This window comes from Cryphonectria parasitica (assembly GCF_011745365.1).
Source record: "Cryphonectria parasitica EP155 unplaced genomic scaffold M406scaffold_5, whole genome shotgun sequence".
Taxonomy (NCBI): domain Eukaryota; kingdom Fungi; phylum Ascomycota; class Sordariomycetes; order Diaporthales; family Cryphonectriaceae; genus Cryphonectria; species Cryphonectria parasitica.
Genome location: NW_024468913.1, coordinates 2,416,402 through 2,428,989, shown reverse-complemented (window position 1 = coordinate 2,428,989; position 12,588 = coordinate 2,416,402). Strand labels below are relative to the sequence as shown.

At 55.8% G+C, this 12,588-nt stretch overlaps 4 protein-coding genes across 4 annotated transcripts; 3 read left to right on the top strand and 1 right to left on the bottom strand.

Annotated features, from left to right (window-relative positions):
* Positions 1–520: 520 nt before the first annotated feature.
* M406DRAFT_260333 (HET-domain-containing protein) lies at positions 521–916 on the top strand (the record flags this gene model as incomplete). The annotated part of the gene is made up of 1 exon (XM_040917357.1): positions 521–916. A coding segment is annotated over one exon (396 nt), but the record flags the coding sequence as incomplete, so codon positions are not given.
* Positions 917–3,737: 2,821 nt separating this feature from the next.
* M406DRAFT_98385 (uncharacterized protein) lies at positions 3,738–7,668 on the top strand (the record flags this gene model as incomplete). The annotated part of the gene is made up of 4 exons (XM_040926403.1): positions 3,738–3,819; positions 3,955–4,018; positions 4,156–4,349; positions 4,455–7,668. The coding sequence occupies 4 exons, from the start codon at positions 3,738–3,740 to the stop codon at positions 7,469–7,471; spliced, it is 3,357 nt and encodes a 1,118-aa protein (XP_040775686.1). The 3' UTR covers positions 7,472–7,668.
* A 448-nt stretch (positions 7,669–8,116) lies between these two features.
* On the top strand, positions 8,117–9,269 carry M406DRAFT_322699 (uncharacterized protein). Its single transcript, XM_040919678.1, has 2 exons — positions 8,117–8,585; positions 8,738–9,269. Exons 1-2 carry the CDS (start codon positions 8,393–8,395, stop codon positions 9,079–9,081), a joined length of 537 nt encoding a protein of 178 aa, XP_040775685.1. The 5' UTR covers positions 8,117–8,392; the 3' UTR covers positions 9,082–9,269.
* A 52-nt stretch (positions 9,270–9,321) lies between these two features.
* M406DRAFT_331046 (nucleotide-binding domain-containing protein) lies at positions 9,322–10,646 on the bottom strand (the record flags this gene model as incomplete). The annotated part of the gene is made up of 3 exons (XM_040920591.1): positions 9,322–9,752; positions 9,847–10,547; positions 10,606–10,646. 3 exons carry the CDS (start codon positions 10,644–10,646, stop codon positions 9,322–9,324), a joined length of 1,173 nt encoding a protein of 390 aa, XP_040775684.1.
* Positions 10,647–12,588: the final 1,942 nt, after the last annotated feature.

The following is a 12,588-nucleotide window of genomic DNA, read 5'->3' as shown; positions in this document are numbered from 1 at the left end:
TATTATGAGCCTTTTTGGGAGCTGACTCTTGCAATGCGCCGGAAGGCCACCACTATTTATTCTCTTCTTCCGCCTGTTTCCTGCTGGTAATAACCTCAAGTGAACACCATAATTCTGTTTACGCATAGTATATAGCAAAGGGTATCCCGAGCACAACTTTCGAGGAATGCCTCTCTTTCTCAATAAGTTGGAAAGGTGGGCTAGGCTAGCGCACACTCAGCCACTTGTCGGACAACAGCATGAGCTGTAATTTGATTCGTCGCTGTTTAGCAGGAGGCATCCCACATTGCATTGGCCTCTTCTACAGGCTGACATCTGAGGGGTTGAGGCTCAGCATGCAGTAGTTGCCACTGAAGTGGGCGCTTCTGCTCCAGTGGTGTCGTCGAACATCGGTGCCAGTGCCCCTCAACCTTTGATCAAAGCCCGTTTCAATGAACCACATGGAGTCCTTGCAGGTGCTCGCACCGTTTCTCTCCATGAGTTTTGTGAGAGAAATCATACAAAACGTCTGTTGTGAGAAATGTCGGCGTCCATTCCTACCACCGAATTCCAGCATGAGCCTCTCCCGAACCGAACTTGGATCAGGCTGATCAGGATTCACCCTGATCTAGAGTACGGGAATCTCGTCTGCACTCTCGAGCACTTTGGACCCAAGTCTCGCCCACCCTATGTCGCTCTGTCCTATTGTTGGGGAGACCCGACCCCCAGGCACACCGTCCACATAAATGGCCTGGTGCGAAAGGTTCACGAGAACCTGTGGCGGTTCCTGCACCGCGCCTGGATGAACAAGGAGACAGATTGGTTTTGGACAGACTCGATATGCATCGACCAGGCCCACCACAGCGAGCTCAACGACCAGGTCACACGGATGGGCAACATCTACTCCCAGGCAGATCACGTCATCTCCTGGCTCGGGGAGTGCCCGCGTGGCGTCGAGGCTCTTCAGACCATCATGAACTGGGGGCCGGGTCTGCCGTACCATCTCGACCCCAAGAGCACCGCAGACCGGCTCTCGCCGCGCTCCATCTCACTCCGCCGCGCCCTGCTCCGGCTGTTGCGCGAAGAGCAGTACTGGCGCCGCGTCTGGGTCATCCAGGAGGTGGCCTGCGCGCGAACTACCTTGGTTGTCTACGGCTCTGTTGCGGTGGATTTTGATGTCCTGTCGAAGCAGCTCGCATCGGCCTGGGCCAAGTTCCCGTGGAAAGACGGGATCATCGAGGCGGATGCATGGACGAGCCACTGGGTATTCAAACTTGTCAAGCTCCGAGATCACATGAAAGCTGGCAAGTACCTCCGCTTCTCAGGTCTCATCAGGGAATTCTCAAATTGCGACAGCACGCGGCAGCTGGATCGAGTCTATGGCCTGCTGGGCCTGGCTGACCGCCTCGACCCGTACTTTGATCCTGTGGGCCTCGAGGTGAACTACGATAAAACGCTGGAGGAGGTCTTCTGGGACATCGTCTTCCTGACGGCGGGGAACATGGCCCTGGAGACGGGATCCGACCTGTTCTCAACCGTCTCTGTGCCCCACGGCGTCCGTAGCATCAAAGATGATGTCGGCTCCCGGCTTTGCAGCTATGCGAACGCGGACACAACATCCGGCCGGCGCAAGGTGCGAGCACGTCAGGCAGCCAATATGTATGAGGCCATCATGGCAGGGCTCCGAGTAACAAGCTGGGTCTCAAGCGATATAGATGATGACCCCGCAGATGCCATTTCAGGCGAAGGTCAGTCTGTGAACAAACGTCTGCGGCTGGTCGACGCAGTGAAGGAGGCCGTCTCACACGCCTGCCAGCATATCCTCTGTAATGCATTGGCAGGCAATAGAGCGACGCAGGGGGCTCTGCTGGGCATAGCCCTGGCCGCCCACAACTTGTTAGAGCCTTCTAGCAACCGGAAGAACATGGCTTCATCGCTGCCCGAATCACCAGCCTGGGTCTATGCTCCTCGCTACGTAGACAGCCAGCTCTGCGATAGGAAGGTCATCAGCACCTTTGCGGACAACTGCCAGTTCCGCAACCCCATCGTGGAGCGGTACGGCCAGGCTACACTCGCTATCCCAGAACTATGGACCCTGGTGCAGACGAAGCAGCTTGAGAGACACGGAAAGTCCGTGGCCACATTCTACTGCATGCTGTGCTCCGCCGAGTCACCAGCATCCGAAGGGCAGAGAGAAACTTCGAGGGATAACGCGTTGGATCAGCCAGACATGCTCGCACAGGTCGGACGCGTCATGACTGCGTTGCTGCAAGCGCGCCGACGCTCTCGTCCCGACGTGAAGAGCGAGGCAGGGGAGGCAACAAAGCCCACGCTGCGACGAATGCCCTCGCTGCGACTTGACGAACAGGAGTGATCTATGGCTTCATATTGATCTTTGACGAGAGCCGTGCGCAACAAACCTTGGTTCACCTCATCCCAAGCTGCTGGAATGGAGTGGCATATAATCGTCATGTGCCGCGCTGGCAGCATACTTATAGGCGAGGAGCCTCAAGGACTCATGCTGAGTAAGACTCCATACGAGTTGGGCCATCGAAGGAGGGCATCCCAGTGTCCTTGCTCCATGTAGCATGACTTGGTATATATTCAGCCAAGAGAAGAAGAAGAAAAAATGCGTGGATATATAGCTGCAGAAGCGCTATTAGTGCCCAGTGTAGACAATGCAGCCCAAGAAACGTTGGTGCTGGGTTGCGAGTGCTGAGGAGGCCCTGGACGCAGCAGCTTTTCTATATTCATAGCCCATTTGCTTCTACCGAGCCTCACATAACCCTGCATGCGGACGATGAAGCGGGGGAACTGAGAAAGCAGGACAATGAGGAGCTTATCAGTTACATGGGTGTATACTTGGGTTGACTACTGCATGTGAGGTGTAATGCTGGCAGTTAGAATGAGCTTTGGTTGGAACGGTATTGTCGCCTGCAGTGTCGATCCCAGGTTGAGCGAACAAGCTGATTTGACCTTGCTATTCACGAGGCCTTCGTGTCCTAGTAGATCAGCTGTCTCATCTAGTAAAGTAGAAAAGGAAGTAAGGCTGGCAAGGCAGATGCAGACCTGGTGTCAATTTCGTCTTCCAGTGAAGACCTCACGATGTCTATGATCAGGGCCGTTGAGGCGCCTGAAATGGTCAGTATGTGCTTGGCGACCCCTGCTGAGCTTGTTGAAGGGGCAAGCTAGTCGTTGACAACACACTTGCTGTGTTGTGCCTTCCTGCCTTCTGTGTAGTGGTCTGATCTTTTCCTTCCCCAGTGCTGGAGATTACATAGTGCTATAGTACTATGTAGTGGCCTATAGTGCCTGCAACCTTATAGTAGTACCTAGATACCTAACCCTGTCCTGAGATGCCCTTGTACTGACTGTTAGCCCTGTTTCTTGCGGCTGACTCGGGTGATTTCCCCCAGGCTCCAGGCCTTTGCTCGCTGCATTGCTGTGCTGTACGTTCTACATTTACCAGCCAGGCAAAGACCAACGCCTCTCTCCACTTCTTACCCAAACCATACACGGACGGGTCAAAGTTCCATGCAACCACCGACCCAAGTTTTTAACTCGCTTTTTTTTTCTGCATCTTTCCACTTTAGTACATACAACCTCTCTATCTCTCCTCTCTTGATGGTTCTCCCCTTCTTCTTCTTCTCCTCCCCCCCCTCCTCCACCACCCTCACTGCCACCGTCACATCCCACAACCCATCTCGATCGGTTCGACCCCTCTCCTTGCTGTCGGTCGGCGTCACACCCCCCTCGATATGACATGGACCTCATGGACGACGCTCGTTCCGCTCCTCATCCTCATCTGCTCCGTCCTGGCATGGTCCTTTCTTGTCGAGCGTAGAGCCGCACTGCTCCACCTGCTCGTTGCTGTCGTCTGCGCGTTACTCTACACGGCCCTCAACCTCGACCTCGACCTCGACAGCCTGTCGCCTCAAAATATCTACATGCATACTGCCTCTCACGTTACCCTAGACAATTTGGACCGCTTTTGCGAGGAGAATGCCAGCATGTTGCTGTTCAGTGCCGCAGTCGTTTGGTACGCTATGCTGCACTTGCACACCTTCTCCTTCCACGAAGAACCGCCTTGGGCCTGTGCTCGCGTGTCTACCAGTGTCCTTGTTCTTCTCCTCGGCCCCGGGCGTTGCTGACCAGTACCCTTTCTATCTTCTGCAGGCTGATGCGAAGGGCTGTCCAGACACTATGGAAGCCCGTTCCCGAACTTATTGGAATTCTCGGCGTCGACGTCCCAGATGCACCTGATGTCATGCTCGCGGGCATCGGTGTCGACAAGGCAACCGTCAACTGGGCAAGACCTCATCCCAACAAGCCCGTCCAAAAGTTTCTGATACAGGTCAACGGCGTAGTTGGTAAGTGTCTCGTCGTCGTCGCACGCGACACGTGGACGTGTTTGCATGATCCATACCAAAAAATACTTGCGGACAGCTTCTGACCTGGCGATGCAAAACAAAAAGTGGGCGAGTCACCAGCGAATCAAGAGACGGCCATCACCGTCACCGGACTGAAACCGAGCCACTTCTACAACGTACGCGTCATCGCCGTTGGTGCAAATAGCTTCCAGGCCGGCAGTCGGACTGTTCGTCTCCGGACTTTTGGTCGGGATGGACGGCCTCAGCTGGGCAACTCCCGCCTGCCTCCGAACTTCGAGCCCGAGGATCAGACCTCCTCGTCCGTACAACGCGAGAACGGCGACGAGGGTACAGCGCCGCGGAGCCCAGTCCCTGGCATCGAAAGTGCGACGATACCTGATGGCGGCCTGACGCTGACGAGAGAAACCAGTGCGGCTGGTCAGGTTCCGCGACGAAATACAGTTGGCCGCAGATCCTCGCCGTCGGTTGGGAGCATGGATCAGAAGCCGGTGCGCAAGGACAGTACGTCGGAGGCCGAGATCAGAGGGCTGGGCGAAAAGTTCAGCAGCATCAAGAAGGAACTCGAGGACACCATAGCGCTCGTCGCCAAGGAGGAAGAGGACAGCAAGCGGCTGCTGGACGAGCTGGAACAAGAGAAACAACAGAAGAAGGCGGAGCAGAAAAAGAAGGAAGAGCAGACAGAGAAGCTCAAGAAAGAGATGGGTACGACGGACAGGGCCATGCGGTCTGCCATACAGAGGAAAGCGCAGCTGGAAAAGGAGGTCAAGGCAAGACAGGCCGAGCGGTCCCGGTACGAGGACGGCACTGCCAAGATGGAAAAGCAGATTCAGGAGATGCGCAAGGAGAGGGAAAGCTACGACGAACAGAAGGCAGCGATCGAGGAGGAGAGCGCGGCGAGAAACAAAGAGCTCCGGCAGAGCAACGAGCAGCTGCAGGCCGAGTGCTCCCAGATGGAGGCCGACCTCAAGGCCAAGAGGGAGCAGGTGAGGAAGCTCGAGGAGGACCGGAAGAAGCTCCCCGGAGGCGAGGACGATGCAGAGTGGCGCCAGAAGGACTTTGAGCGGCGCCGCGAGTGGGCACGGAGGCAGTCAGAGTGGCTCGCCAAGCTTCACAAGGAAGAGCAGAAGGGCAGGGAGCTCGACATGAGCCTCAACTCGATCCACGCCGTCCTGCAACAGATCCCACAGGCCACCCTCGCCCTCCACCATCAGGCCAACTCGTCGGGCGCCGATTTTGATGTGCCTTCACAGAACCAGCTCAAGCGCCGAAGTCACCACAGCAACTCCCTCTCGAACGTCGGCATCTCCCCCGCGCCGCAGTACACCGCGCTGGAACCACCCCAGCAGCAACCTGGGTTTGGCGTAAGAGGCGGGCCCCCGCCTGGCCTTGGCCCTCTTCTGCTCGATCCGATCCCGCGATATGAAGACCACGACGATGAGGAGTTCAGGTCATTCATGGCTGACGCACCGCTCAGCCCCTCGGCGACCAACCTCCTTCCCAGCAACATCTTCACGGACGACGAGCACGATGAGCCTGATAGTCCCGCATCTGATTTCGAGCCAACGAGCCCATTTGTGCCCGCGCAGCCCGCGTCTCCTGTCGATCACGACCCACAGTCGCCCGGCTCAGGCCGCTCCGCCAGCATCATGTCGAGCCCGCACGGGTCGATGCAGAATCTCCAGTACTCCTCGTTTCCCAGCGACGATGCCGAGAGGCGTTCGCTCAATTCACATACTGGCAACTTTTCTTCGCCGCTCCCGCCTCCCGGCCAGCCCGCTACGAATAGGCTGGCGTCCCTCTTCAGCTTCCAGCGGGGAAAGCCTACCAAGCCGCTGGATGAACCTCCTGAGCTGGGCAGTCTCAAGCCTGGACAGAGCCGATCCTTCCCACGGCAGCTGGAAGATCTTGAGAGGGTGCCGAGCCGGCGTCGCATCAACCTGTCTAGCTTCAATGTATTTAATCGCAACTCGGTGGGACCCGACACCATGGATGCCTATCCATCGCAGGCCGGCACCACAGGATTCTCGACCGAGAGCTTTTTGCCTTTTGGGGGCCCGCGGCGGGCTATGACGGGGGTGTTTGATCGAGATCAGAGCAGCTCACGACCGGCCTCGATCGCGTCTGCAGATCGACCCCGCCCGTCCACCGACAGCTCGTCCCTCTGGCCGCCACCGGACCAGGCAGGTTTCGGACGGTCACGGCTCGTCTGGTCCCCAGACAATAACTCGTGGTCGCGGAATCCGTCTAGAAGACCTTCTCTCCACGGATCACCCTCGGTTCTCAAGACGACGCTGGCTTCCGCGGACGATGAGATTCTGGACGACGAGGCGTTGTTGGACCCTCAAGTCTCGCCGTCTCAAGTCGGCGTCATCGGAAGACCTGGTCCTACGAAGAAGTCCCTGGCCAAGGCTCTGAACCCCGCGGCCCCGTCCTTCATGGGCAACATTTTCAAGCCGAAAGCGGATAAGGACAGCAGCAGCAAGGAGAAGAAGACCAAGGGCAAGGAGGTGAGGGGAGCCACTGGTGCAGACGACCAGGCGATGACCCAGCCGTTCTCGGGCAATGAGTCGGTCGATGAGCGGTCCGAATCTCGACAGTCCTTGTCGGTGCAGAGCCGAACGTCCATCAGCGAATCGCACGACTCGCTGTCGCTGGATCAATCCGTCTCTAACACGCCGTCGGAGTTTATGTTGAAAGAGCCCACCAGCCCGGATAATGTCGTGCGCAAGCTCTTCCGCAAGGGCAGCTCCAGCAAGTTCAGCCTCTCGTCTCGCCTTGGCGGGTCTAAGAAGGGCGGGCCGGGGTCGACAACGACCAACATCTCGGAGAGGGAGCACCGGTCCAGCTTTGGTGGCAGCGACGACGTCCTAGGCGGTGGCGGCAGTGGCATCAACGCCGCGGGCGAAGAATTCCTCGGGAAAAGCTACGAGAGTGTCAACAGCAGCCCGTCCGTTGGAGGAGGAAGCACCAAGGCCAAAGACGGTAGGATGAGCGGTCGGTGGTTCTCGATGGGCAAGAAGAAGGAAAAGGGCAGGGAGAGCCTGGACATTGAGCATGAGCGGATGAGCAGTGTGGACACGGAGGCCACTCCTGAGGAGTAGGAGAGAAAGGGGGGGGGGGGGTCGTCTCTGTCTTGCTAGCTCTTTCTTCTCTCATTTGACTGTCCAGACTGCCTTGTCGAGTATACCACTCTCACCACCAAATACAAGCGTTGATGTGCGCTGTGCAAGAGAGGCAGGGCATAGACGACTGCCTTTTTCAGACGGCGTAGCTAGCGAATTAACAAGAATTGCATATCACACCAGCGCTATCGAGGTTTTGTTTACATCTCTCATGCAGAAGAAAAGATGAAGGCTTCCTCTCGTTTTGAGCGTAGTGAAAATTAGTTCCGTTCTTCTTTTTGTCTTGTCGAGAATTCATTAAAAGTATGTAGTGTACAGTTACTGTATGCAGTACACTCTAAGGTACTTTAAGTAGGTATGATGAGAGGAGGACCCCTGAAAGGCGTGTCCCCTGGGTCTACTGCAGCGGCACTGGCCGAGGGCGGTCAAGGGTTTTCTGGGTGGTGGTGGTGGGTGCCAAGCTCCCCCCAAGCGGCAGAATTTCGAGCTCAAGAGATCGGTCCGCATCCATAATTCCAATCATCACCACATCACATCACATCAGTCGATTTGCACGCATCGTCCGTTGTGCCCACCTCGCCGTCCCACTGCTCCCCTAGACAAAAGGAACACATCAGCACACGAGGTTCCTACCCACCTACCTACCTGTATCTACCTCTCGACCAATTTAGACAGTCTCTCGAAACAAGCTCGTCACAACATCGCATTGAAACTTTTTGGGCCGAATCTACTCAACGTACACGAGACAACTCCCCATTCACCAACCTGCACCTACATACAGACGCAGAACGCACACACACAGACACGCACTCTGTCCCTCTCCCTTCCTCCCTCCCTCCCTCCCTCTCTCTGTCTCTCTTCGTCGCTCAGAGCACAGCTGGAAATTAATCAATGGCCGCGATGGCCGTCCAAACACCCAACGGCTCGAGCTCTGGCTCCAGCCCGAACAACAACAATAACACCAGCACTACCACAACAGAGCACCTGCCGATGCCGTCGAGGAACCCATTACCGCTGTCTGCATCGCAAGAGGCGCAGGTGCGGGAGGTGTTTTACGACAGGGTGCGGAGGCAGTGCGCGGCTGAGATAAAAGGTGAAGATGTTTTTACCCTTCTTTCCTCCTTCTATGGCTGGCTCTCTCTCTTTCTCTCTCTCTCTCTCTCTCTCTCTCTCTTTCTTATCTTCTCCAGCAAACATCCTTTCATTTTTCACCCTGCTGACAATGAAAATCACACACACGCATAGCCTTCGCCGACTGCGCCCTCGGACGCACCTTCTCTGTCCCCTTTGCCTGCCGCGAACCCCACCGGCTGATGAACGGGTGCATGAAGGCCCACGCGACGCCGCAAGAGGAAGACGCGGCGCGGGAGGAGTGGTTTGCGCAGCGGCAGGAGCGGGCGCGGCAGCGGGTGGAGAAGCAGCGGCGGAAGGAGGAGCAGGCGCGGTTTGTGCGGGAGTGGTGGGGCATCGAGGAGAACGAGAGGGACGAGGCCAGGCGGCGGGCGGAGGAGGAGAAGTTGAGGAGGGGGGAGAGGGTTGGCGGGTTTCGGAGCAGAGGGCGGGGTGGAGAGGAGGGGGAAAGGCGGTGATGGAAGAGAGGGAGACGGAGGGAGAGAGAATGTATTATTGTCCTGGGCGTTTTGAGGGCGCCTGGAGAAATGAGGATCTAGTACGGCATATCACGACGACACGGCCTGCACGGTGTGCTGATGATAAAGTGGACAGGCCATACATAGGACCTTGTACATATACACATGGGAACACACGTGTGTCTGTGAAGCATGACAGCACTCTGGAACATGACACACAGACAATGTCCACAATCCCAATCATATCCGTGCTCTGGTCGGCTCAGCTCCCTCGACAAGCCTTGCCACCATCTCTGCCACACCCCATGACATCTCATACCCCCTCCCACCCAGACCATACGCATGCACGATGGTCCTACCAGGACCCCCATCCACCTCCTCCCTCTCGATCCTAGCACCGCCATGTCTCGTCGGCCTCCGACCAACAATATCCTTGAGAACCGTCACCGAGCCAGCCTCATCCGCAATGCCCGGGTACGTGGCCACAAACGCCCGCACCAGCCTGTCCCTGACCTCGCGCGAAGGTTCCGGGTCCCAGTTGTCAGGCTCCTTGGTGCCGCCTATGATGGTCCCGCCGTCAAAGTTGCGCGGCACACAAAAGGTCCAGGAGCCGTCTGCGTTCTGCCTGGTGACGGTGGCATCGCACTTGTTGGCGACGAGACATGTCTGGCCTGTGTTTGTGAAAAACATCAGTCTCAAATCCCAGTAGGAACAACAACCTCTTGTCTCTCTCTCTCTAAGATGGTCAACGATCTTGAAACTCACCTCTCGTGATAAAACACTTCTCATCCCCAAACCCCTGGCCCGAGGCATTCACCACCACCATATTAGACACCTCCGCACCACTACCCCCACCCCCCAGCAGTCCCCTCAGCGCAAACACCTCCTCGGGCGCCCTCACCTCCCGCTTCACCACCCGACCCCCTCTGTGCACAAAGCTGTTGAGGAGAAACGAGCAGTAGACCATGGGATTGACACACCACGTATCATACTCCAGCCCCAGCACCACCCTGTCGTCCGGCAGCTCGTCCCGCCCCAGCACGCGGAACCCCTCGACCCCGAGCGCCGCCGCGCTGCCTGGCCCGCTGCTGCCGGGTGCCACCAGGGCCAGGTACTCGGGGCCGGGCTTCTCGAGGTACTCGATGCCCTTCATGAAGGTGATGCCTGCCTCGGGGTGGGCGGCTGCGAGGCGGCGCATGCGGTGGAAGGTGGCGAGGGCGAGGCGGTGGTCGCGGAAGGCATGGTCGTGCTGGGGGCTGTGGCCTTGTTCACGGGCTGTGGCGGGAGGAGGAGGAGGAGGAGGAGGCACCCAGCGGTTGTGGGCGCCGCCCCAGGGGGAGGTGTAGTTGATCTGGGCTTGGGCGTCGATGAGGGCGAAGGGGGCGGGGAAGTCTCGGGCCAGGAGGGTGACGGTGTGGCCGGCTTCTTGTAGGTCGAGGGCGCAGGAGAGACCTGTCACGCCGGCGCTGGAGGGAGTGGAATTTTTAATATGGGTTTGTATACATGGAGGATTTGTGGCTTTACCCTATGACTATTATTTGCTGCGTCTTTGGAGAGGAGGACATGGTTGTTCTCAAGTCTGTGGAGGAGGAAATGAATGGTATAACAGGTCTGATTTTCGTCTCTGTCTGTGCCTGTGGTGAATGAGCGAGAATGAACCTCTCTTAAACACAAGAGTACTGAAGGTCATTGAAAATGTATGAAATCTACGTGACGTGGACTGAGCCACGCATGACGAAGAGAATGCAGCCCGTCGTTCGATGTTGAAGGTCTTCAATCGCCGACACCGGTCTGTCCGGCCCGGAGCCGATAGTTGATCTCCGTGGTAAAGCACCATTCTCAGATGCATTGACCTGAGTGCTTCATAGTGTCACTAGTGAGGAGGCAAGGCAGCCTTGAGATTACTATCTTGTATCACTGCTAACTCATTCTGCATCAATTTTTATGGACCGAGACAGCGAGCTTCTCGAGGATGCCAGTGGCAGAAACAATCCCGACCAAGGAAAATCAAAGGAGCAAATATGAGAGAATTACTACTGTAAGTTCTCATGCTTGTATGAGGTTTCTTATGGCAAAAAGGTGTGAGGGTTAGGGTATGCCCATTGCTCACATATAATCTTGTTACAGAAAGACTCCAGTCAGCAGTCTGTAAATAGTAGTCATCAGATAATCAATCAAGTAGGGTCTCTGTGCAAATGATATGACCATTGAGGTCCCTGTGCTTCATTGAAGGGCACATATCTCCCAAGAGCACAACACGCCACAACTACCCAGGACTTGTCAAGATTCCATTCAACTGAGAAGGGAATACATTTCCAAATCTCCGCCTAAAAAATTACTATCCAACAAAGGTTTTATTTTCTAATCCAAAGTTCATACTTCAGACACGAATATGTATTTGAATCCTTACTATGGCACGAAACCTGCTTTGGACCCCCCCCCCCGGTACCGATCAACGAGTTAGGCTGACGGGGACCGCGAAAATCTACCTCTTTTAGCCCCTGCCTAGCCGGGCCAGCGAACTTGGCGGCACAGTTGGAAAGGGCACGTGGGGGTGGGATACAGAGGCCGGAAAGCGCTAGCCCTGATACAGAGTCTTCAGTACCAAGCAAGTAAAAGCTGCTGTGATAGGTAGGATACTATCGCCCAAGAGCAGAGCACGTTCAAGAGCACAACACGTTCAAAGAGCATAGCACGTTCAAAGAGCACAGCACGTTCAAAGAGCGCAGCACGTTCAAGAGCACAGTCATGCCGTTCAAGGTGCAAAGGCACGCGCACCATGTCTCCACACCCACGAGGAGCACAATTGTGCTCTGGGCCCCTGCTGTACTCCAGACAATAAAGTAAGCACTGCTCATGCACACACAAGACAAAATCAGATAGAAGCGCAGTTGTGCTTTTCTCAAGTGACTGCCTTGTACCCAAGACACGGGTTTCACAGTCACTTGAACCTTTTTCTTTTACTTCAACATCAGAACCATCTGATCAGTCCGGCTTACATCAGATCACTTTTTCCTTCTTCCCAGAACCCTCTTGGTTACGTCCAAAAAAAATTCCAGTTGAAGCGCAAAAAATTATGACTGCGCTACACGTCCTCCAACCACATGTAGAGCCACGTGCTCGTCTTCATCTTGAGTTCCCATGACAAATGACACCGAATGTGCTTTGCTATACGTACATTTTGGGGCCTGGATTTTGCTAGCACAGTCAATAAAGCTCACAAAAAAAGAAGACTACGCGACGATATGGAGAATGTGGCGCAACGAATCAGACGAGGCCTAACGCACCCAAACCTCCAAAGTCAAAATCTTGTCGCAACATACAAATGATAAAAAAGATCCCAAGCCTTGCAATCAAGCCCACGTGCCTGCTTTCAACGTCTTTCATAGGTGACTATCTACCCTTTCCGGACTTACCGCCAAGCTACGCCAAGAGCCTTGTCCCGACCCGGCCCTTCTAAACTTTCTACTGTATATAGAGCCCGCTCTCCGCCCTGGGGGTGAGCGG